The 24723-nt window shown below is 35.9% G+C and overlaps 1 protein-coding gene across 1 annotated transcript in view; it reads left to right on the top strand.

Moving 5' to 3' along the window:
- Positions 1-24723, top strand: part of OLA1 (Obg like ATPase 1) — a 256203-nt gene that overhangs the window by 42744 nt on the left and 188736 nt on the right. Inside the window, exons 3-4 of the mRNA XM_074215686.1 lie at positions 5054-5197; positions 10454-10581. Of these exons, the coding sequence (XP_074071787.1) occupies positions 5054-5197; positions 10454-10581 (272 nt within the window). The remainder of the gene's footprint in view (positions 1-5053; positions 5198-10453; positions 10582-24723) is intronic.

The raw sequence follows: 24723 nt of genomic DNA on the forward strand, positions 1-24723 counted from the left end.
TCACAACTGCACCAACAGTGTTTTTATTGTCCTTATTTTCCAACATCCCTTCCAATTTTGATCATTTTCCTTTTTTTGATAGGTGTGAGATGGTACCTCAAAGATGTTTTAATTTTTATTCTAATCATTAATGATTTGAGCATTTTTTCATATGTTCTATATATTTTAGAAATGAATCTTTTATCAGAAACAATAGCTGTAAAAATTGTTTCCCAGCTTTCTTTGTTCCTGTATACATAAATATAAATAATACTATTCCTATGTTCTGTAGTGTTTTTAATTTATTTTTTAATTTTGAATTTAAAAATTTTTCTCCTTGTCTCACTTACCTCCCCACCTCCCCCAGAAGGCAGTCTGAAAGTCTTTACATTGTTTCCATGCTATACATTGATCAAAATTGAAGGTGCTGAGAGAGAAATCATATCCTTAAGGAAAAAGTAAAATATAAGAGATAGCAAGATTGTATAATAAGATACTGGGTTTTTTCCCTAAATTGAAGGTAATAATCTTTGTTCTTTGTTCAAACTCCACAGTTCTTTTGCTGGATACAGATGGTATTCTCCATGGCAGATACCCCCAAATTGTCCCTGATTGTTGCACTGATGAAATGAGCAAGTCCATGATCATCAATCCCATGTTGCTGTTATGGTGTATAATGCTCTTCTGGTTCTGTTCTCTAGTGTTTTTAATAGGAATGGGTACTGTATTTTTATCAAAAGCTTTTTTGTTTAGTCATAGATATATCCATAGATATGACAGATAAACTATTACTAATTGGTTTATTGTATCACCTTTATGTTACTAAATCCTATACCTCTTTCAACCATTATCTTGATATAGGGTGTGAAATGTTGGTCTGTGCCTAGTTTCTGCCATACTATTTTCTGGTTTTCCCAGTAGGCTTTTTCCAATAGTGGGTTCTTATATCAGAAACTGAAGTCTGTGTTTATCCCACAGTAGATTACTATAGTCATTTACTACTGTTTCTTTTGCACTTAAGAAATTTCTTAGCCAGTACTAAACAGTTTTGATGATTGCTGCTTTGTAATATTGTTTTAGATCTGATTTAGCTAGTCCAGTTTTCTTTGCTTTTTTTCATTAATTTCATTGATGTTCTTGACCTTTTGTTCCTTCAGATGAATTTTATTACTATTTTTTAGCTCTATAAAATAATTTTTGGTAGTTTGTTATGGCAATGAATAAATAATTTAATTAGAATTATCATTTTTATTATATTGGCTCAGCCTACACTTGGATAATTACATTTTTTCCAATAAGCTCTGACTTTATTTATGTCATCAAGTTTCTGGGTTTGTCTTGTCAGGTAGACTCCCAAGTATTTTATGTTGTCTACAGTTACTTTAAATGGAATTTCTCTATGTCTTGCTGATGTGTTTTGTTGGTAATATACAGAAATGCTGATGGTTTATATGGGTTTATTTTTTATCCTGCTTCTTTACTACTTTGCTAAAATTGCTAATTGTTTCAAGTAGTTTTTTAGTTGACTTTTTAGAATTTTCAAAGTATGTCATCACATCATTTGTAGAGTGAGAATTCTGTTTACTCATTGTCTATTCTCCTTCCTTCAATTTTTTTCATCTCTTATTGCTAAAGGTAACTTTTTTTTTTTTAACAAGGCAATGGGGTTAAGAATCACGTGCCCAAGGTCACACAGTTAGGTAATTATTAAGTGTCTGAGGCTGAATTTGAACTCAGGTCCTCCTGACTCCAGGGCCGGTGCTCTAGCCACTGTGCCACCTAGCTACCCCATAAAGGTAACATTTTTAATACACTATTGAATAATAGTGGTGATAACTGTTGACATCTTGGGAATGCTTTCACAGCTTATCCCATTTGATATAATGCTTACTGATGGATTTTAGATAGATATTGCTTATTTTTTAAGGAAAACTATTTATTCCTATGCTCTGTAGTGTTTTTAATAGGAATGGGTACTTTATTTTGTCAAAAGTTTTTTTTAGCCTCTTTTGAGATAATCATATGATTTCTGTCATATTTTTTATTGATTTGGTCAGTTATACTGATTCTTTTCCTAATATTGAACCATCCCTGCATTTCTGGTATAAATTCTATATGATGATGATGATGATGATGATGATATTTGTCCTTTGTTCTAAAAGAAGACCATGATATCAGGAGGTGCTACTGTAACATGCATGTGAATTGGACTTGAATTGTCAGGTAGAGGCTGGGCCAAGTCATCAGTCTCACTTTGTTCTCTGAAGTCATCTGGGTCCAGTGACCAGAAATGAATCTGGATGACTGAAGATAGCCCTGGATGAGAGTCAGTTAGGGTTAAGTGACTTGCTCAAAGTCACATAACTAGTATATAAGGTCAGATTTGAAGTCAGATTCTCCTGAGCTCAGGAATTGTCTGTTTAGTTCTGATTCTTTTCATCAGGAAAGTTTAAAATTACCTTATTTTATTCAGTGTCCATCTTTTTCCTGTGCATAATTTTGCTGGATTCTCGGTAATACTCTAAGCTCCTCTGCTTTCTGGAATATCATATTCCATGTCCTCCTATCCTTTAATGTTGAATCTGCTTAGTCCTATTAAATCCTGACTGTGGCACCTTGTTTGTTTTAATTGTTTAAAATGTTTGTTTTTGGATGGCTGCAATATTTTCTCTTTGACTTGATAATTCTTGAATTTGGCTATAATATTCCTTGGCATTTGCACTGGGGATCCTTTTCAGGGAATGATTGAGGAATTCTACAATTACTATTTTCTCCTCTTTTCCTAGGATATCAGGACAGTTTAATGTGTTAATTTCTTGAAAGATATTGTCCAGTCTCTTTTTTTTAAAATAATGACTTTCAGTTTTAATAATTTTAAATTATCTCTCCTAGATCTATTTTCCAAGTCTGTTGTTTTATCATTGAGCTATTTTACGTTTCTTCTTCTTTTTTTTTTTGCTTGACTGAAACTTGGTGTCTCAAAGTCATTAGCTTCCATTTGTCCAATTCTAATCTTTAAAGAATTATTTTCTTTGGTTAGCTTTTGCATCTTTTTTTTTTTAGCCTTTTCTATTTGACCATTTGTATTTTTCAAGCTGTTTTCTTTTTTTCCATTTGCTCAAATCTTTTTTTTTTTTTTAGGTTTTTTTGCAAGGCAAATGGGGTTAAAGTGGCTTGCCCAAGGCCACACAGCTAGGTAATTATTAAGTGTCTGAGACTGGATTTGAACCCAGGTACTCCTGATTCCAAGGCCCGTGCTTTATCCACTACGTCACCTAGCCACCCCTTCTTACTCATTTTTTTTAACCTTGATTGTGATTTTAAAAGTTGCACTCTGCCCTGGGCCAAAAAAAGGGCCCTGTTCCAAGCTTCTTATGCTGAGGGCTAGGGACCTGCTCACAGACTTTCCATGCAGGAGCCTCATATGTTAATACCTTCCATTGTACTGCGATTGACCAGTTTAGTGATGCAGGCTGAGTAGAGGTTCTGGGACTTGCAATTTCCTTTCTGCACTGGGGCTGGAGGCTTCACAGTGGGCCTGCTGTGCTGGCCTGTCAAGCATAGATCAAGGGGCTGGGTTGCTGATCTGCACTTCAACTGAGAGCCTCCTTCTCCCTTCCCATACTTACCTACGCTAGGCCATACTCCTTCTATATCCAAATGAGACAGATTTTTCCTGAAGTCCTTCCAAAATATCTTTAGGTGAAAAATTGATTCATGCTGCCATTTTGTGGATTTTGTTGCTCCAGAATCCATTTAGAATCTTGATTAACACTGTTTCTAAAGGAAGCTGGGAAGAGCTCAGAGAAGTTCCAGGCTTCTCTCTACCATTTAAGCTGGCAGGTCATTATGTCAGCTGAATCAATTCAAGCAGTCCTCAAAGCTAATAATTTTTTTTAGAAAGATATTATTTTGAGTTTTACAAATTTTCCCCCTATTCTTGCTTCCCCCCCCCCACAAGAGGCATTCTGTTACAAGTCTTTACATTATTTCCATGGTATACATTGATTTCAGTTGAATGTGATGACAGAAATCATATCCTTAAGGAAGAAAAATAATGTTTAAGAGAGATAGCAAAATTATATAATAAGATAACTCCACCCCCCCAAATTGAAGGTAATAGTCTTTGTTCAAACTTCACTACAGATGGTTGGTATTCTCCACTGCAGATAATACAAAATTGTCCCTGGTTGTTGCACTGATGGAATGAGCAAGTCCATCAAAGTTGATCATCACCCCCATGTTGCTGTTAGAGTGTACAATGTTTTTCTGGTTCTGCTCATCTTGCTTAACATCAATTCATGCAAATCCTTCCAGAAGGCTGATTATTGTTAAATATATTCTATTGCTGTAGTTAAGTAAATTTCTGTTTCTTAACTGTCTCTTTTTGTTCCATTATTTTTTTTAGGTTTTTTTTGCAAGGCAAATGGGGTTAAGTGGCTTGCCCAAGGCCACACAGCTAGGTAATTATTAAGTGTCTGAGACCGGATTTGAACCCAGGTACTCCTGACTCCAGGGCCGGTGCTTTATCCACTGTGCTACCTAGCCGCCCCTTGTTCCATTATTGAACTTAGCCTACCAAGGGACTTAATTGAGGTTAGACCCATCCTGGAACACATGCTACAGCTTACAAAATTTTTTTTGTAATATTGCTTGGGAACCTAACTACTATTTATGAGTGGATGGGGGTTATGAAACAGAACAGGCATTTCTTAATTGTACCTATTTATGTGCCAAGCACTGTGCTAAATAAATGCTTTACAAATATAATTTCATTTGATCTTGAAAAGTGTTATATTATTATTTTTATCCATCCACATTTTACATTTATACTTTGTTTTCTTGGGCAAATTGCTCTTGAATTCTGAACGATAGATTTACAAATTTAGTTTTAAAATATAACCTCAGTGATAGCATATGTTACATATTAATTTTCCATTTCATAGTATTCCATTTCAGCTTAGCAGGTTATTTTTTCCTCTCTCTTGGATTATATTTACATTTTAGTAAGAAGACTTTATCTGTGTGTCAGGATAACAATTTATTTTAAAGATTATTTTAATTCTCTTTCTAGGAAATCTACATTCTTCAATGTCCTAACAAAGAGTCAGGCAGCAGCAGAAAATTTCCCATTCTGCACTATTGATCCTAATGAGAGTCGAGTACCTGTACCAGATGATAGATTTGATTTTTTGTGCCAGTATCACAAACCTCCAAGGTAAATTTTTTTTTCTAAAGTATTCATTTTATTCCTTATATTGGTGATTACATTTGACATTTAGTTATCTACTACTGCAGAAATTATTTATGTACTTGAAAATGTTTCAGTTTGAAAGCATGATTTGGAATTTTTTTTCTTGTAGTTGGAAAAATATTTTTGATTCTTTAACATGGACTTTTCCTAACTTTTTGTTAGCAATCAGTTTTTCTTCTTTCTGTGCTCCATGCTTTTTTCTATCTTGCCATTTTTCTTTTCTCCTTTTTCTCTACATACCATAATTGACATAACCCTTGAAGACTTATAGATGAAGAGTTCCATGACTGTCATTTCCTAAAGTGATTTTATCCTTCTCATAATTTCTTTGGTTTTATATGAAAATAATGGTTCACATATATTAATGAAAGTTGCATATGAAAGAATACCAGAATAAAATATTTTTATAAAGTATGTTATAGAATATTAAGACCTTATTCTACAACTTCTAAGTGTGTGCTTTTTCAAGAAATGCAATGTTTTTTCACTTCCATATTAATCTGAAAGAATCAAGCCTTCTATCTACAGTTAAATAGTTTGAAAATGGTTTTACAAAACCACAAAGCAAAAGTCTCTTGACTTTACTATTAAGATGCTTGATCCCAGACTGAATAATATATTACTTAAAAAATCTCACTCAGAAATGCAGAAGCTGCAGAAGTTCTTAATGTGGTAAGCATTTAAAAAGAGTTTAATTAGAAATTAAGGAGTTCACTAACTTCTTATTTTAAAAAAACAATTGGAACATAATCCTTGGAATGCTCATTAAAGTAATTAGTGATAAATGTATACTTCAAGAGAACTAGCATAAGGTCAGAAGAAGTGATACAAGAACACTCGAAAATTTTGTAAATGATTGTGAGATGTGGGACATACTGGCACAGGACTGTCCACCATACTTGCCTGCATCAAAGGTAGTGCTCTGTTCTTTGAACAAGGCAGAATCACAGTAAATCAAAGAAATTTGTGAAATGAGCTAATTTAGAGCCATCTCAACTGCAAAAGTTAATGTGGACTGTTGTGCCTGACTTGTGGTAGAGTTGGTGTTGGTGTGATCTACCATAATTGGACACCCTGTATCTTGACCCCAACATAGTGATGTCATTTCAGTCCTCCTTGGAGATTTGACAACACTCAACAGTCTTACATATGACTTAGTGTTTATCTTTGATACTTGTTATTTCTCTTAAAGCCAGTCAATCTCAAAGTCCTATTGTTCAAAATTTTTAGCATGAATTATCTTTGTTCTCCTTTCTGTCTTTTTCTTTAGAACTTTTAATATTGGTTCATTCCCATTCATTTGGAATGTTTCCATGGTTTGCTGACTTGTGTTTTACTCATTATTCTTTCTTTCCAAACCATTATTACTATTGCCAAACTTACTTTTCTCCTGTATGGAGCTGGTCATACCACTGCGCTGGAGAAAACTGTTCAGTGATCCTTCATTGTCTATGGAGTTAAAAGAAAAAATGGTTTGCCTATCTACTTAAAATTGGTTGCTACCTTTTTACCTTTCAAATACCTTTTGTACAGTGTGCTCAAATCATCAAACATTTATTTATTAAATACTGTGGACCAGACTGTGTACTAAGGTACCAGGAGTATTGATGCCTACATCCATATACCTGTACATACATACATACATACATACATACATGTACATACATATTTTATATATGTGCATATAAAGAGCCAGCACAAAGTATTTGATTACTTATTCCTTCTATACTCCCTATATTCTCACACACTATTTCCTATATCTAGAATGTTCTCCTCCATTGTAGTCCAAATGAAATGCTGTATTTGTAAGGATATTTTTTTTTCTTGATCTTCCACTTAATGTTAATCTTCTTTCCTCATCTTTCAACTTTCAAATCACATAGACATCTGTTTGTATTTTTCTCATATACTTACCCTATAATATTTTGTATTAACTGTCACACCCTGTGTTAGAGTATAAGGGTTGGGATCATTCTTACTTAAAATGGTGACTCCCTGATTATCTTGCAAAATTTCTCACCCACGCTATTTATCTGTTCAATGCCTTGTCAAATACTTAAAAATACTTTCCTGTGGTTTTCCTCAATTTATGAAATACTGACTCTTGCATGCCTCAGGTACATGTAATGAAAGAATATGATCTGGCCTTTGTATTTTCCATAGTTAAAATTTTATCCAAGGTACACTTAAATAACTCAAGAAAAGCAAACTAGTCAGTACTTAAATACTTAAGTGGTCTTGTTATTTCATCACAAATGGGGTGCTTCTCCAAGAATATGGATCACAACTCAATCATTTCATTCTTTTTGTCTGTATTTCTATAACTCCTTGTGCTAGAGGCCTTTTTTTAATCTTCCATGGGTATCAGTGAAATATGCAATGTCCATCTATTAGTCTTTGAACTTTTTGTTGATTGACCCACCCTCTTTTCTATTATATATCCTTGATAATATTTTTATGTTACTTCTTCCATTTTAATGTTTGTGATGTTCTTTGACTATCTTATGCCAAACTTGTCTCTCTCCAAAATTAAAAGTTATTCAGAAGGGATCAATGTTTTAGAGTTGTAGCACTCCATGTTTTGTAGACTTGAGTACTACAACTGAAGAAGTTCATTCATGAGACAGTATGGAACAATGGAGTCAGAGAATTCAACTCAAATCCTTCTTTAGATGCTTATTACATGTGTGATCCAGGGCCAAACATTTATTTCCCTGGACCTCAGTTTACTTCTCTGGAAAATAAGAGAGTTCTGGGATCCTTTCTAGCTCAAAAATTAGAATTTTTTGATGTTGCTCGTTGCTGGACAAATATATCACATATAGAGGACAACAATTCAATTAATAGTTATATTTGATTTATAAATTGTTTGATTCTTAACACCATCTTTCCATCTTATAGAAGAAGTGGAAGGGACCTGCAAAGACTAAGTGCTATTTAAAAAATTGCTTTTTGTTTCATTTGTTGAGATTATTTTAGATAATCTCAGCTAGTCCATTGTTGTAGCAACACAGTCCTTTCTCAACTCTCTGATTTGATATCCCCCTTACCACAGTAGCTATTCTAAACATTTTCATCTTCTCTCTTAGCTAAGAAATTTCCCTCATATTTTACTGAAAAAAATTGTGACCAGTTGCTTGAGAGCTCTATTTTTCCTTTTCTACTCACATCTCTTTTCTGTCTCACATGAAGAGGTGGCCCTTCTAATTGTGCCCTTGATACCATGTGATTCCATCATCTCCAGCAGATTGCACCCTCTATCATTGCCACTCTTTCACTAATCATCAGTCTTTTCCTGTCTCCTGACTGCTTCCTTGGTACTTATAAACATGCTTTTCTTTTCCCTCATCCTTAAAAAACCCTCATTTGATTTGACCACTTTCTCTGGCAATGATTCTATGTTTTCTTTGCCTTCTTGATTAAGTTGAATAAGATATCTATACTTCCACTGCTTCACTTATTCAGTCCCATTGCTTGTTTCTAAACCTTCTGCAATCTAGCTTTTGACTTCATCATTTAATTTTAATTTCTCCAAAGTCATCAAATGATTTATTAGTTGCCAAATCTAATACCCTTTTAAAAATTCTAATCCTTCTTACCTCCTAGAAGCCTCTGACATTGTCAATCACCCTCTTCTTCTAGATACCCTTGTCTATCCTCTAGGTTTTCATGGTACAACTCTCTTCTCTTTTTTTCTTTTTCCTCTTACCTGTCTGACTGATACTCTCAGTCTTCTTTGCTGGGTCTTTTTTTTTTTATTTAATTAATTTATTTTTTGCAAGACAATGGGGTTAAGATAATATTAAGTGTCTGAGACTGGATCTGAATTCAGGTGCTCCTAACTCCAGGGTTGCTGCTCTATACATTGGGTCATCTAGCTGCCCATCTTTGCTGGATTTTCATCTAATTTATGTCTACTAACTGTTGGTGCTTCCTAAGGCTTTGCCCTGTGCTTTTTCTTTTTCAACACCCATCAGTCCATAGGCTCATTTACCCTCTTCATGTAGATGATTCTCAGATCTTGTATCTCTCTTAACTTTTCTTCTGAACTCCAGTCTTGCATCACAACTGCCTTTTGAGCCATCTTGAACTGGATGCTCCTAGGCATCTCAAAAACATGTCTAAAACAGAATTCATCTTTTTTATCTCTTCTTACATTTTTAAAAATAAATTTTATTGGTGTCTTTTGTTTATATGTGCCCAAATTTCTCCAAGTGTCTCCCCCTCCTTTAGAGTTGTCCCATATAACAAAGATTAATTTTTTAAAAAATATAAAAGGAAAGAAGAACAAGAGAGTAAGTTGAAAGAAAGTCATCATCACATTGGCATGTGGAATGATGGATGTTTTGGTCACAATTCTTGAGGACCCTCTTCTATGTTTTAGAAAGGCCCCTGATGTATACCTTATTGAAGGGAGCCATTTTCTCAAGTGAATTACATGTCTTAAGTATCTCAGGTGTAGATTTCACTGTTGCTTTTTGGCTCAAAAAGTGTTGGTGTTAGTATGTGATACAAATTATCTATTGGGCATTTCAAACTCTTGTCCTACCCTATTTTTCTGGACTGATTTATGATCTAAATCTTGATTTCTGTTATGTCATTGTCTTTCCCTTTACAGCTTTGTTTCATGGAAACCTAGCTTCCATCAAGACTTAGCTTTTGAATGTCATTGTCTACATTAGTCTTTCTTGATTCCTCCAGTGCTTAGTATTCACCTTTCCCAAAATTATTCTGTTTACTATGTTTATATTAGGTATTTACTTGCCTCAGCACATGTTTTTTCCCAGTAGACTGAAAAATTTTCTTGGTCAGATTTCACTTTGTTCTTGATCTTTGTCTCTAAATTCTCAGTGTGTGACAAAGTGTTAGATGTCAAGGAAGGCACTTAATTAAATGCTTGTTGAATTAGGTGTGACCTATATAAAAATATGCTTTCAAGATATCTCTGATGTCTCATACCAGGTATTTGACTAATTTTTATGTGTATCTTTGTATTACTCAGTACTTTTTAATCTTTAGAGTCACTATGTGGCTTTATAATTTCTTTCCCCTTTCATCAATTGAGAAAATCTGAATGTATTAAAAGAAGATATTGTAGATTTTTCTAGAAAAGGAAAACTGTTTTAAATAAAACTGTTTCTAATGTTGTTGGTTAGTGCATTGTGTGGTAAACATCTTACAGTGTTATTTTATAGTGACTAATTTTTTTTAATCTTTCAGCAAAATTCCAGCCTTTTTGAATGTAGTTGATATTGCTGGCCTTGTGAAAGGAGCTCATGCTGGACAGGGACTAGGAAATGCCTTTTTGTCTCATATAAGCGCCTGCGATGGAATCTTTCATCTAATGCGTACGTAAACTTATTCAATTGGATAGTTTAAAGATAATTTTGCTATTCATGTAGAAAAAAATAGAAAGTGATACCTAAATTTCCTCTCCACCTTTATATGTATAAATTTCATTATTATTTGGTACTTGGAATTTTAGGTCATAGTGGGGTCCTTGTCCTATGAAAAAGATCAGTCCATTTAAATCTGTATTATAGTTATACTGTTCTCATATAGTATGCTACTTAATGTATCCTTTGATTGATTGCATCAGAAATATATTCAGTTTGAGGAACTCTGGAAAATCACCATGGCAATAGTAACAGGAAATTAATGGAGTTAAAAGAGTTATGAATTTTTTTTTTTGGAAAGACTTATATGAAATAAATTTTGAACTTTGGTGTCTTTTTAAGTTTTTATTTAGTTTTCTGATACTATTTTAACAGGTGAGTCTTATTTTCAAATCCTCAGAGTAGTTTTTAAAGAATTGTGTTTGAGCATGCACGTGCTCATATAGTGGTGGCTAAAGGAGTTGACCTGGAAGCTCGGGAACACCTGAGTTCAAGACCTGCCTCTAATGTATACTTAATATGTGACCCAGAGCAAGTCCCTTAATTTTTCAGTGTAAAGAAATTTTCTTAGAGTGAAAGATGCAGAGAAGGTATGTACTTGTATTGGTAAAAGTTTTCTCACCCAGGTTTTCCCCAGTTTAATTTAATCTCAAGTAAAGGCTCCCTTCACTCTCCTTTCCTCCTCTTCACATGTTTGTAGAATATCCTTATTAGGGAAAAAATTTAAGTCCAGTGAACTACTGGTGATAGATCCTAGACAGTCATATGGAAGCAGGGAGTTAGAGAATGACTAAGTAAGGATTTCTCCAGTGAATATTTGAACATAACAAACACCTCAACAGCAGAATATATCTGCTAGGTGAATAGTTAAGACAAACCTATTTATTACAAGTGGGATTTGAAGTTAATGGAACCAACTTGGGGTGGAACTAGGAAGCCCAGGGAGAGTAGAAAATGGGAACCTACCTCCCTTACATAGTAAGAGCTTTGTTTCCCTTTTCACCTTTTAGTGACCTTTGTGGCCCTTTACCCCTATACCACAGCCTGCCCAGTCTCTGGCTCCCTCTAATCCCTACTGATCTTGTGGTTAGGGGACTTTCCCTCAGTTTGCACAGGCACACTAGCCTTCTTCTCCATCCTACAATAACCTTTGTGTGTATAACCCTTCATTTCCATCTCATTGCTTATGCTAGTTCATGGATTCCCAGCATGTACTTAGGATCAACCCCCAACTCCTTCCCTGGGCAGGATCTCCACTTATTTTCCAATTCTAACCCCATAAAAAGCTCTCCCTTACCCAGTTTGCCAACCAGCCAACCAGTCCCCTGGGCTACTTGATTCTATTTTGACTTTTACATCAATAAAGACTTCTCTTTTAAAACCAGATCAAGTATTTTTTTTTCTTTTTCTTTGTTTGTTTGTTTGATGCTCTTTTTAAATTTTTCCTCCAGCTACATGCAAAAGCAAGTTTTGACATTTACTTCCAAAACCTTGAGGTCCAAATTCTCTCTCCTCCTTCCACCCCACTCCCCACACTGAGAAAACAAGTTACTTAGTGTAAATTAATAATGTGTAGCCATGAAAAACATTACTACAATAATCATGTTGTAAAATTAAACATAACACCTTCCCCTCCCTCCCCCCACACAAAGAGGAACCTCAAGAAAAATAAAGTGAAGGGGCAGCTTCATGGATTTGCTCTGAAGTCAGAAGGATCTAAGTTTAAATCTGGCCTTAATAATTAACTATCTATGTGACCTTGGGCAAGTCACTTAACCCCATTGCCTTGCGAAAACAAAAACAAAAAAAAGAAAAAAAAATGAGGGAAAAAAGTATGCTTCAATCTGAATTCAGACACCATCATTTGTCTTTGGGATGGATAGCATTCGTTATCATATATCCATCAGAGAAATTGTTTCAATATTTTTTCCCACAGTTGCTATTATTAGCTATATTTCCCTCCTTTCTATTCCCCCACCCCCATTTATTCTATTCTCTCTCTCTCTCTTTACCCTGACCTTCCTCAAAAGTGTGTTGCCTCTGACCACCCTTTCCTACCATCTTCTCTCTCTCTCTCTCTCTTTTTTTTTTTAAAGGTTTTTGCAAGGCAAATGGGGTTAAGTGGCTTGCCCAAGGCCACACAGCTAGGTAATTATTAAGTGTCTGAGACCGGATTTGAACCCAGGTACTCCTGACTCCAAGACCAGTGCTTTATCCACTATGGCACCTAGCCACCCCATCTTCTTTCTCTTTTATCACCTATACCCCCCTCTCCTTCCCTTGTCCTCTTTCTCCCTTCCCTTTCCTCTGCTGTTTTCCTTCTATTGGGTCAAGTAGTCTTACTCTCATCCAGTGAACCAGTTTACAGCAGGCAGTCATATTGCTCAGCTATATTTTCTGTGTCTACTTTTTCTATAACCCATTGAAACTCTTTGGATTTCTTGATTTCTTTAAAATATTTAAAGTCAGCATATTAGGGATCTATTGATGGATTTTTTCCTTAGATTTAGAATTAAATTTTTAAATTTGGATTAAATCCATTAGACATCAAAGTTTTTTTGATATCTAAGCTCCTCCCCACCCCCATCCCATTTCTTTTTCTTTATTCCTTGTTGTTCAGTTGTTTCAGTTACGACTCTGTGACTCTATTTGGAATTTTCTTCAAAAGCTAATTGGAGTGGTTTGCCTTTCCTTTCCCTTTTCAAGATCATTTTATAGATGAGAATATTGAGGCAAAAGATAAGTGACTTGTACTTGCCCAGGGTTACATAACTAGTAAATGTCTGAGGCCAGATTTGAATCTTTCTGACTCCAGACCCAATACTCTTTACATCAACCTAACTGTTCCCCTGCATTTATTAACAAACTCTTTATGTTTGGAAGTGATGATAGTTTATAGTATGTGCTAATTTTATTTATCAGCTAGTTAAGGCTATTCATAATATTCCAGAGGAACTTCAGTTGTAATTAGGATTATTAGAACTGTTATAATTTCTAGATGATAACCAAATTGGTAAAACTATTCTGATTTAGAAAACAAAAAACAACTGGAGTTGTTAGCCAGATTTTGTTTAGAAGAATATTAGGTATTAATTTAATAATTTTAATAAAACTGAACCATTATCTGTTTTCTTAATATGTAAAAGTAATAAGTGTAAACTCTTTTTAGCTAAACAATTCTTTAAAATGGATTCCAAAAAATTGGCCTAAGACACTTAATAATGGCCTAGTGGTGTGACCTTGAGTAAAGTCACTTAACCCCATTGCCTAGCAAAAAAAAAAAAAACAGCAAAAACAAAAAAATAAGTGAAAGACAATTTCATAGGTACAATGTTTTAAAAAGATAATTGTAATATTGTGAAAGCAAGCAGTTTTGAAGATAGGGTATAATTTTGTGACATATTTTATATATTACTTTATTTTGACACACATACTGTTAATTAGTGCCATACATTACAGGTCGATCAATGAAATAATACAAGAAAAGAAGCAGGAGTTTTTTAAAATAGCTAAGAAAACATTCTTGAAAGGCAGAAAAATTTGGGCTTATACTTATTCAGTGACAAGTTCTGTCCATTCAGTGATATTGTCCCAAGTATTTCATTTAATATGTCAATGCTCCATCAAGAATAATACTTTACACAGCAATAATAATTAAAATTCAGCCATTTTTTTCATACTTTGTGTTTCTATGTCCTCTGCAGAGTCTATATGCTCCAGACCTTTCTCATGTCTTTACATTTCATAAGTGCCAGTAGAGTAATTTGACTGGCTATTAGTCTTTGCTTTTGATATATGAATAATCCATCTTATTTTTTGATAAGTTATTTTCTTTTTGATCTTTCTTATGTAGGTCATAATTGGAAAAGTGATGATGATGTTTGTCCTTCATTCTTGAACAAGGTCATGACATTAGGGGAGGTGATGCCATGACAAGCACATGAATTAGATTTGATTGAGAAAAGTGCTGTTTTAAGTCATCAACTTCACTTTCTCCTTAAGAGTCACCTGGTCCAGTTACTAGATGTGAATCAGGACAACAGGAGATGGCCCTGAATATGAGGCAGTCAGGATCAAATAACTTACCTGAGGTCACACAGCTAGGAAATGTTAGTCATTTGAGGCTAGATTTAAACTCCTGTCCTCCTGATTCCAAGGCCACTGCTCTGTCCACTGAATTATCCAGTAGCTACCCTTTTGGAAATTAACCCCAAAAGTATGATCTATGAGTTAAAAAATATTGAATGAACCTAAAATTACTCATGGATCTTTCTGTTGCTGAAATATATGTGTAGGAATATTATGTGACTGAAGGTTAGCCTACCATAAAATTAATCAATTTTTTTTTGTGCCAGTTCTATTTTGGATCTTGGGGTACATAGCTCAGCCCTTTAATTTTTTTGGATAATGAAACTGGAGGTCCATTGTGATGTGCTCAGTACAAGTGCGTAGTAATTTTAAAGTATGTGTTCTTTTTACTACATTTCTTTTAAGTTTTATCTGTTTACTTGATTTTTTCTTCCTTCTTGCCAAGTTTATTTTCACTTATTTACTTTTTTTCACTTAAATATTAAGACAGATTTTAACATTAGCTTTTTAATGAGTTCCCAATTTTCTCATTTCCTGTCTTCCCTCCTCAATAAGAAGGTAAGCAGTTTGATGTAGGTTAGGCATATGAAGTCATGTAAAACATTTCCATACTAGTCATGCTGTGAAAGAAAAACACAAACTTCCTCCCCTCACACTCTCCCCTCCAATGAAATGGAAAGAAATATAAAAAAAAAAACATGCTTCAGTTTGCATTCAGACTCTTATCAGTTCTTTCTCTGGGCGTCATAGCAGTTTTTCATCATAAGTCTTTCAGAATTCTTTTGAATCATTGTATTGCTGAGAATCGCTAAGATCACTTCAGTGATGCTGCTACTGTGTTCAGTATTCTCCCAATTGTACTCTTTTCACTTTGCATCAGTTCATGTAATTTCTTCCTAGTTTTTCTGAGAGCATTATGCATTTCATTTCTTTTTTTCTTTTTCTTTTTTTATTTTTATTAAAGATATTATTTGAGTTTTACAATTTTCCCCCAATCTTGCTTCCCTCCCCCCACCCCCACCCCACAGATAGCACTCTATCAGTCTTTACTTTGTTTCCATGTTGTACTTTGATCCAAACTGGGTGTGATGAGAGAGAAATCATATCCTTAAAGAGAACAGAATTCTCAGAGGTAACAAGAACAGACAAAAAGATATCTGTTTTTTTTCTTTTCCAAATTAAAGGGAATAGTCCTTGTACTTTGTTCAAACTCCACAGCTCCTTATCTGGATACAGATGGTACATACAATAGTGTTCCATGACATACATATACCACAGTTTGCTAAGCCATTCCCCATTTGAAGGACATTTACTGGATTTCTACTTCTTTGCCACCACAAACAGGGCTGCTATAAATATTTTTGTACAAGTAATGTTTTTACCGTTTTTCTTCATCTCTTCAGGGTATAGACCCAGTAGTGGTATTGCTGGGTCAAAGGGTATGCACATTTTTGTTGCCCTTTGGGCATAGTTCCAAATAGCTCTCCAGAAGTGTTGGATGAGTTCACAGCTCCACCAACAGTGTCCCAGATTTCCCACAACCCTTCCAACAATGATCATTATCCTTCCTGGTCATACTGGCCAATCTGAGAGGTGTGAGGTGGTACCTCAGAGAAGCTTTAATTTGCATTTCTCTAATAATTAATGATTTAGAGCATTTTTTCATATGCCTATGGATTGCTTTGATCTCCTCCTCATCTGTAAATTGCCTTTGCATATCCTTTGACCATTTGTCAATTGGGGAATGGCTTTTTGTTTTAAAAATATGACTCAGTTCTCTGTACATTTTAGAAATGAGTCCTTTGTCAGAATCATTAGTTGTAAAGATTGTTTCCCAATTTACTACATTTCTTTTGATCTTGGTTACATTGGTTTTATCTGTGTAAAAGCTTTTTAATTTAATGTAATCGAAATCATATCTAAGTTTCTTCCATACTAACTTCCAATTATGCCAGCAATTTTTAACAAAGAGGGAGTTTTTATCCCAATGGCCAGACTCTGGGTTTATCAAACAGCAGATTACTATAATCATCTCCTGCTTTTACACCTAGTCTATTCCACTGGTCCACCACTCTATTTCTTAGCCAATACCAAACAGTTTTGATGGCTGATGCTTTATAATATAATTTTAGATCGGTTAGTGCTAAGCCACCTTCGTTTGCATTTTTTTTCATTAAGCTCCTGGCAATTCTTCACTTTTTACTTCTCCATATGAATTTACTTACAAGTTTTTTCTAACTCATTAAAGTAATTTTTTGGAATTTTGAGTGGTAGGGCACTAAACAGATAGTTTAGTTTTGGTAGAATTGTCATTTTTTTTATATTATCTCTCCCTATCTATGAGCAGTTGATGTTTGCCCAGTTATTTAAATCTGATTTAATTTGTGTGAGAAGTGTTTTATAATTGTTTTTAAAAAGATTCTGAGTCTGTCTTGGCAAATAGACTCCCAAATATTTTATACTGTCTGAGGTTACTTTGAATGGGATTTCTCTTTCTAGCTCTTCCTGCTGTTTCTTGCTAGACATATATAGAAAAGTTGAGGATTTATGAGGGTTTATTTAATAACCTGCAACTTTGCTAAAATTGCTAATTGTTTCCAGTAGTTTTTTAGATGATTTCTTGGGATTCTCTAGGTAGACCATCATGTCATCTGCGAAGAGTGAGAGTTTTGTCTCTTCCTTCCCAATTCTAATTCCTTCAATTTCTTTTTCTTCTCTAATTGCTGATGCTAACATTTCTAATACAATATTGAATAGTAGTGGTGATAATGGGCACCCTTGTTTCACCCCTGATCTTATTGGGAATGCCTCTAGCCTCTCCCCATTGAATATAATGCTTGTTGATGTTTTCAGATAGATACTGCTAATTATTTTAAGGAACAGTCCATTTATTCCTACACTCTCTAGTGTTTTTAATAGGAATGGATGCTGTATTTTGTCAAAAGCTTTTTCATCATCTATTGATATGATCATATGATTTCTGATTGGTTTGTTGTTGATATAATTGAGTATACTAACAGTTTTCCTAATATTGAATCATCCCTGCATTCCTGGAATAAATCCTACTTGATCATAATGTATTATCCTAGTGATGACTTGTTGTAGTCGTTTTGCTAAGATTTTATTTAGGTTTTTTGCATCTACATTTATCAGGGGAAATAGGTCTATATTTTCTTTCTCTGTTTTAACTCTTCCTAGTTTAGGTAACAGTACCATATTGGTTTCATAGAAAGAGTTAGGCAGAGTTCCATCTTTCCCTATTTTTCCAAAGAGTTTATATAGGATTGTAACCACCTTAAATGTTTGGTAGAATTCACTTGTGAATCCATCAGGCCCTGGAGATTTTTTTTTAGGGAGTTCAATAATGGCTTGTTGAATTTCTTTTTCTGAGATAGGGTTGTTTAGGTATTTTATCTCTTCTTCATTTAACCTGGGCAACTTATATTTTTGTAAATATTCTTCCATTTCATTTAGATTATCAAATTTATTGGCATAGAGTTGGGCAAAATAATTTTGAATTATTACTTTAATCTCCTCATTGGTCGTGAGTTCACCTTTTTCATTTATAATACTAGCAATTTGATTTTCTTCTTTTTTTTTAATCATTGACCAGAGGTTTATCAATTTTATTGGTTTTTTCATAATACCAACTTTTGGTTTTATTTATTAATTCAATAGTTTTTTGCTTTAGATTTTATTAATTTCTCCTTTAATTTTTAGAATTTCTAATTTGGTATTTGATTGGGGATTTTTGATTTGTTCTTTCTCTAATTTTTCTAGTTGCATCTTTAGTTCATTGATTTCCTCTTTCTCCAATTTATTCATATAAGCATTTAGAGCTATAATATATCCCCTGAGAGTCACTTTGAATGAATCCCACAGGTTTTGGTATGTTGTTTCATTATTATCATTATCTAGGATAAAATGGTTAATTCTTTCTATAATTTTTTTTTGGTCCACTCATTTTTAAAAATTAAGTTAATTTAGTTTCCAATTTGCTCTGGGTCTATATCTCCTTGGCCCAGTATTACATATGACTTTTATTGTATTGTGATCTGAGAAAGATGTATTCACTATTTCTGCCTTTCTGCAGTTGATCATTAGGTTTTTATGTCCTAGTACATGGTCAATTTTTGTATAAGTTCCATGTACTGTAGAGAAAAAGGTATATTCCTTTCTATCCCCATTCAGTTTCCTCCATAAGTCTACCATATCTAATTTTTCTGTTTACCTCCCTAATTTCTTTCTTGTTTGTTTTATGATTTGATTTATCTAGATCTGATAGTGGGAGGTTTAGGTCTCCCACTAGTAGAGTTTTGCTGTCTGTCTTCCTGTAATTCTTTCAGCTTCTCCTCTAAGAATTTGGGTGCTGTCCCACTGGGTGCATATATATTCAATATTGAAATGACTTTATTGTCTATGGTAACTTTTAGGAGGATAAAGTTTCCTTTCTTATCTCTTTTAAGGCTATCTATTTTTGCTGCTGCTTTGTCTGAGATAAGGATTGCTACCCCTGCTTTTTTTACTTCAGCTGAAGCAAAATATATTTTGCTCCAACCTTTTACCTTTACTCTATATGTATCTCTCTGCTTCAAATGAGTTTCTTGTAAGCAGCATATTGTAGGATTCTAGTTTTTAATCCACTCTGCTATTCGCTTATGTTTTAAGGGAGAGTTCATTCCATTCACATTCAAGGTTATGATTACTAATTCTTTATTGCCCTCTGTGCTATCTTCCCTCTGTTTGTATTTTTCCCAATTCCCCCCCTTTTATCCATATTACCCAGTATTTTTTTTGAATACCATCAGCTTCACTGTGTGTTTGCCCTCCTATATCACACCCTCCCCTTTCTTTCCCCTTTCCCTTTTTCTGTTTTCCCTTCCCTTCCTTTTGTTATTTCCTCTTATTTCCCCCACTCCCCTTCCCTTTCTGTGTCCCCCCCCTTTTCCCCTTTTAATACTTGAAAGGTTAGATGTTTTATAAGTTAACTGAGTATGTGTAGGTTGACTTTAAGGCAAGTCTGATGAGAAGAAGATTCAGGTGTTTCTCCTCTGCTCCCTTCTTCCCCTCTATTACCATAGGTTTTTTGTACCTCTTAGTGTAATGAGATTTGTCCCATTCAGTCCCCTCCCTCCTCCCGTCTCTTTCCTGTCCCCCTTTTTAGGGAGGTAGTGTATTTTTTTAGATCATTCTGTCTAGGTCATAGAAAATTCTGAATGTCTGTCCCTTCTAGTTCAGTATATGCTATTGAATTGAGTCAAAATTCCTGAGAGTTATTAGAGTCTTTCTCCCAAGTGGGGTTAAAGCCAGTTACATCCCATTAGATATCAGTCTCATGGATAGGTCATGGATGTCCGTCATTTGTGGCTAGGTATATTATTCTCTCTGTTAGAGTTACATTTCTCAGGATTTATGAGAGTCTCTACCCCCCCCCCCCCCACCATGCTGGGATATAGCCAGTTTCAACTTGCTGGATTGCATTTTTTTTCTTTTTACCGCCCCCCCCCCCCCCTTTAACCTTTTCATGTGTCTCTTGAACCTCCGGTTTGATGTCCAAGTTTTCTGTTTAGCTCTGGTCTTTTCATCAGAAATTTTTGGAATTCTTCCATTTTGTTAAATGTCCATCTTTTTTTCCCTGGAAGAGAAGGCTCAGCTTTGTAGGAAAGTAGATTCTTGGCTGCATTCCAAGCTCCCTTGCTCTTCGAAACATCTCGTTCGAGGCCCTTCGATCCCTTAAAGTTGATGCAGCCAGGTCTTGCTGTGGCTCCTTGATATTTAAATTGTTTCTTTCTGGCTGCGTTCAGGATTTTCTCTTTTATCTGGTAGTTCTGGAGTTTGGCTACAACATTCCTTGGTGTTTTCATTTTAGGATCTTTTTCTGGTGGGGATTGATGTACTCTTTCAATAACTACTTTGCCCTCCGATTCCATGATATCAGGGCAGTTTTCCATCACTAGATCCTGTAATATTAAGTCCAGGCTTTTTTTCTCTTCAATGTTTTCAGGAAGTCCTATAATTTTCAGGTTGCCTCTCCTAAATCTAGTCTCAAGGTCAGTGGTTTTGTTGATGAGGTATTTTACATTTGTTTCTATTTTTTCTAGTTTTTGATTTTGTTTAACTGACTCTTGCTGTCTCATGGAGTCATTAGTTTCTGTAGACTCCGTTCTTTTTTGGGGGGAGTGCATTTCATTTCTTGTAGCACAATGATATTCCATCACAATCTTTTACCACAACTTTTCAGTTGTTCCTCAATGATGGTTATCACCTCAAGTTTCAGTTCTTTGCCACCACAAAAGAGCTTCTATAAATTATTTTTGTACATGTAGGACCTTTTCCTTTTTTCCTTTTTTGATCTCTGCGATACAGAGCCGATAGTATTACTGTATCAAAGGATAATGCAGAGTTTTATAGCTGTTTGGTCATAGTTCCAAATAGAACTCTCCAGAATAGTTGGATCAGTTCACAATTCTACCAAAAGTCCAATTTTCCCACATCCTTTTTAACTTTTGTCATTTTTCTTTTCTGTCATATTAACTCATCTGAGAGATATGAATGGTTACCTCAGACTTGTTTAATTTGCATTCTCTATTAGTGATTTAGAGTATTTTTTCATATGGCTACAGCTAACAATGAGTTCCTGAAAATTTCCTGTTCTGATCCCTTATTAATTGGGAGAATGTATTGTATTTCAGGTATATAAAGTATACAATTAAAAGATTGTAGTATTCTTGGGGGGGTGGAGCCAAGATGGTGACAAGAACGGATCCTGACTTAGGCGCTCTCTCATAAAACTCATAAGCTAAGGACTCTAACTAAATTTTCGAGAGACAGAACCCACAGAGGGACCCAGTGAGGCAGTTCTCCTACTCAAGGTAACCTGGGAAAGGGCAGAAAGGCTCTGCTCCCCCCGAGGTTGGAGGGGCTGCCTGCCAGAGGTGTGGCCCACCAGAGCAAAAGAACTTCAGCACACCAGAGGCAGCCCCAGGGCGCCGGGAGCCAAGGCTCACAGCAGCCAGGGAGTTGCCTGAGCTACGCCCGGTGGAGCACCGGGCACAAATTGGGGGAACAAGGGGGAGACCCCTGCCAGAGTGAAGCCTAGCCCTCGGGGCACACAGCAAGCAACTTGGTCTTTCAGCAGCCCAGATTCAGGAAACAGAAGCAGGCAGAGCTGGTAAGCAGGAGTCCCCAGGGCATGAGCCCATTGAACCTAGGGAGGGAAGTGAAGAGAGACTGCCAAGCTTTGTCCTCTGTTCCTGGAATAGGACTGTGGGGCTCTGACCACATTCAGATCCTGATCACAGTCTAGGCCCCCCATAGAACAGCAGGGCCCCCCGACCTGAGCCCCGTGGCAGAGGGGGGGCGCATATGGTCATTCATAGACCAGGAGGGAGGACAGAGCCTCACACACTGAGACTCTTGTGGGAGTGTCCCAAAAGCTCAGGAAGCACGCCAAAACCAGGCTCAGGCTGGGAAAATGAGCAAGCAGAGGAACAAGAGGAACACCATTGAGAAATATTTTGCATATGAGCCCAAGAAGGATCAAAATATTCATTCTGAAGATGAGGAAGCACAAGCTCCTTCATCTAAAGACTCCAGTAAAAAACAGAAATTGGGCTTAGGCTATGGCAGAGCTCAAAAGACTTTGAAAATCAAATGAGGGAGTTAGAAGAAAAACTGGGAAAAGAAATGAGAGTCATGCAGGAAAAACATGAAAATGAAGTCCAGCAGCCTAGTCAAGGAAATCCAAAAAAAATGCTGAAGAATATAGCATGCTAAAAACCAGCTTAGGTCAAATGGATAAAACAGTTCAAAAAGTTATGGAGGTAAAGAATGCTTTAAAAAGCAAAATTGGCCAGATGGAAAAAGAGGTAAGAAAACTTTCTGAGGAGAACAAATCCTTCAGACAAAGAATAGAACTCAGGGAGATTGATGAGTTTATGAGAAACCAGGAATCAATACTTCAAAACCAAAAGAATGAATAATTAGAAGAAAAATTAGAAGAAAAACACAACTGATATGGAAAACAGACTTAGGAAAGATAATTTAAAAATTATTGGAATACCTGAAAGTCATGATCAGGAAAAGAGTCTTGACATCATTTTCAAAGAATTACTACAGGAAAATTGCCCTGATGTTCTAGAAACAGAGGGCAAAATAGAAATGGAGAGAATCCACAGATCCTCTTGAGAAAGAGATCCCAAAAAACCAACCCCTAGAAATATTATAGCCAAGTTCCAGAACTCCCAAGTCAAAGAGAAAATATTACAAGCAGCCAGAAGGACACAGTTCAAATATTGTGGAGCTGCAGTCAGGATCTCACAGGACTTAGCAGCAACTACATTGGAAGCTCGAAGGACTTGGAATATAATATACCAGAAGGCAAAGGAGCTTAGAATGCAGCCAAGAATCAACTACCCAGCAAGGCTGAATGTCCTCTTCCAGGGAAAAAGATGGACTTTCAATGAACCAGGGGAATTTCAAATGTTCCTGTTGGAATGGCCAGAGCTGAACAGAAGGTTTGCTCTTCAGATATAGGACTCGGGTGAAGCATAGAGATTGGAAGAGAAGGGGGAAATATGAGGGACTTAATGATCCTGAACTGCATGTATTCCTGCATAGGAAAAATGGCACTGATAATACTCATATGAACCTTCTCAATTAACAGAGCAGGTAGAAGGGGCTTTTATAGATGAAACACAGGAGAAAGCTGAATTTGAAGATAAAATATGGTGTAAAAATGGAGTCAGTAGAAAAAAAGGGAAATGTAATGGGAGAAAGAAAAGGGAGAGGAAGAATAGGCCAAGATATTTCATAAAATTTTCTTTATTACAATGAGCTATTGCAATGATATGGAAGGGGGGAAGGCAAGGGGGAATGAGGGAATCTTCGCTCTCATCAGAGGTCGCTAGGAGAGGAAACAGCAGATATACTCAATGGGGTATAGACATCTGGAGTAAGAAGGAGGGGGGACAGGGGGAAGGGGTGGGGATGTGAATGGAGGAGATGATGGACCATGGGGGGAGAGTGGTCAGATATAACATATTTTCTTTTTTACTTCTTGCAAGAGGTTGGGATTGGATGGCCTGTCCAGGACCATAGGGCCAGGTGGATGTTGGGCCTAATGGGTGTTAGAGGGGCTCCGGAGCCTCTTGACCCCAGGGCCAGGGATCTTTCTGCTGCGCCACTCAGCTACCCTACAGCAGAGTCAGAGTGAAAGGAGAGAGAAAATATAGTACGTGGTAGTGGAGAAATACGAATGGAGGGAGTTGCGATCAGCAATGAGAAGGGTGGAAAAATATGGAAGTAACTTTTGTGATGGACTTATCATAAAGAATGTGATCCACCCGCAACAAAATTGTTGTTGGAACAAAGACTGGCACATTTTTTTTTATTATCATTATTTTGGGGGTGGGGTGCAGGGCAAATGGGGCTGGGTGGCCTGTCTGGAGCTGCATAGCTGGGTGATCATTGGGTGTCTGAGGCCAGATTTGGACCCAGGTGCTCCTGGCTCAAGGGCCAATGCTCTATCTGCCACCCAGCCATCCTACTATTATTACTATTTTATTTTATTTTGGGTCTTTTCTTTTTTTGGTTTTTGTAGAGAAATGGGGTTCTGGTGGCTTGCATGTCACATGGCTGGGTGATTGTTGGCTGTACGGGGCTGGATGTGCGCTCGGGTGCTCGTGGCTCTAGGACTGGTGCTCCGTCCATTGCGCCACCTGGCCATACCTACAATTGTTATTTTTATTTTTTTTTAATTTTAATTTTTTTCTTTCCCCTTTGCTTTATCGCTCAAGTGAGTCTGTATTTATGGGGGGAGGGGGTATTTCATTTATTCTGAAACAGGAATATTTCATTAATGTATAAAAATTATTTGTACAAAATGAGAATAAAAATAATAAAAAAAAAGATTGTGTGCTTGGTAAATTTGACTGATTTCTCTCTATGTATATGAGAAATAAGGTCTTTAACAGAAAGACATGCTATAAATTCCCTCCCCAGTTT

The sequence above is a fragment of the Macrotis lagotis genome, chromosome 1 (genome assembly GCF_037893015.1).
Source record: "Macrotis lagotis isolate mMagLag1 chromosome 1, bilby.v1.9.chrom.fasta, whole genome shotgun sequence".
Taxonomy (NCBI): Eukaryota; Metazoa; Chordata; class Mammalia; order Peramelemorphia; family Peramelidae; genus Macrotis; species Macrotis lagotis.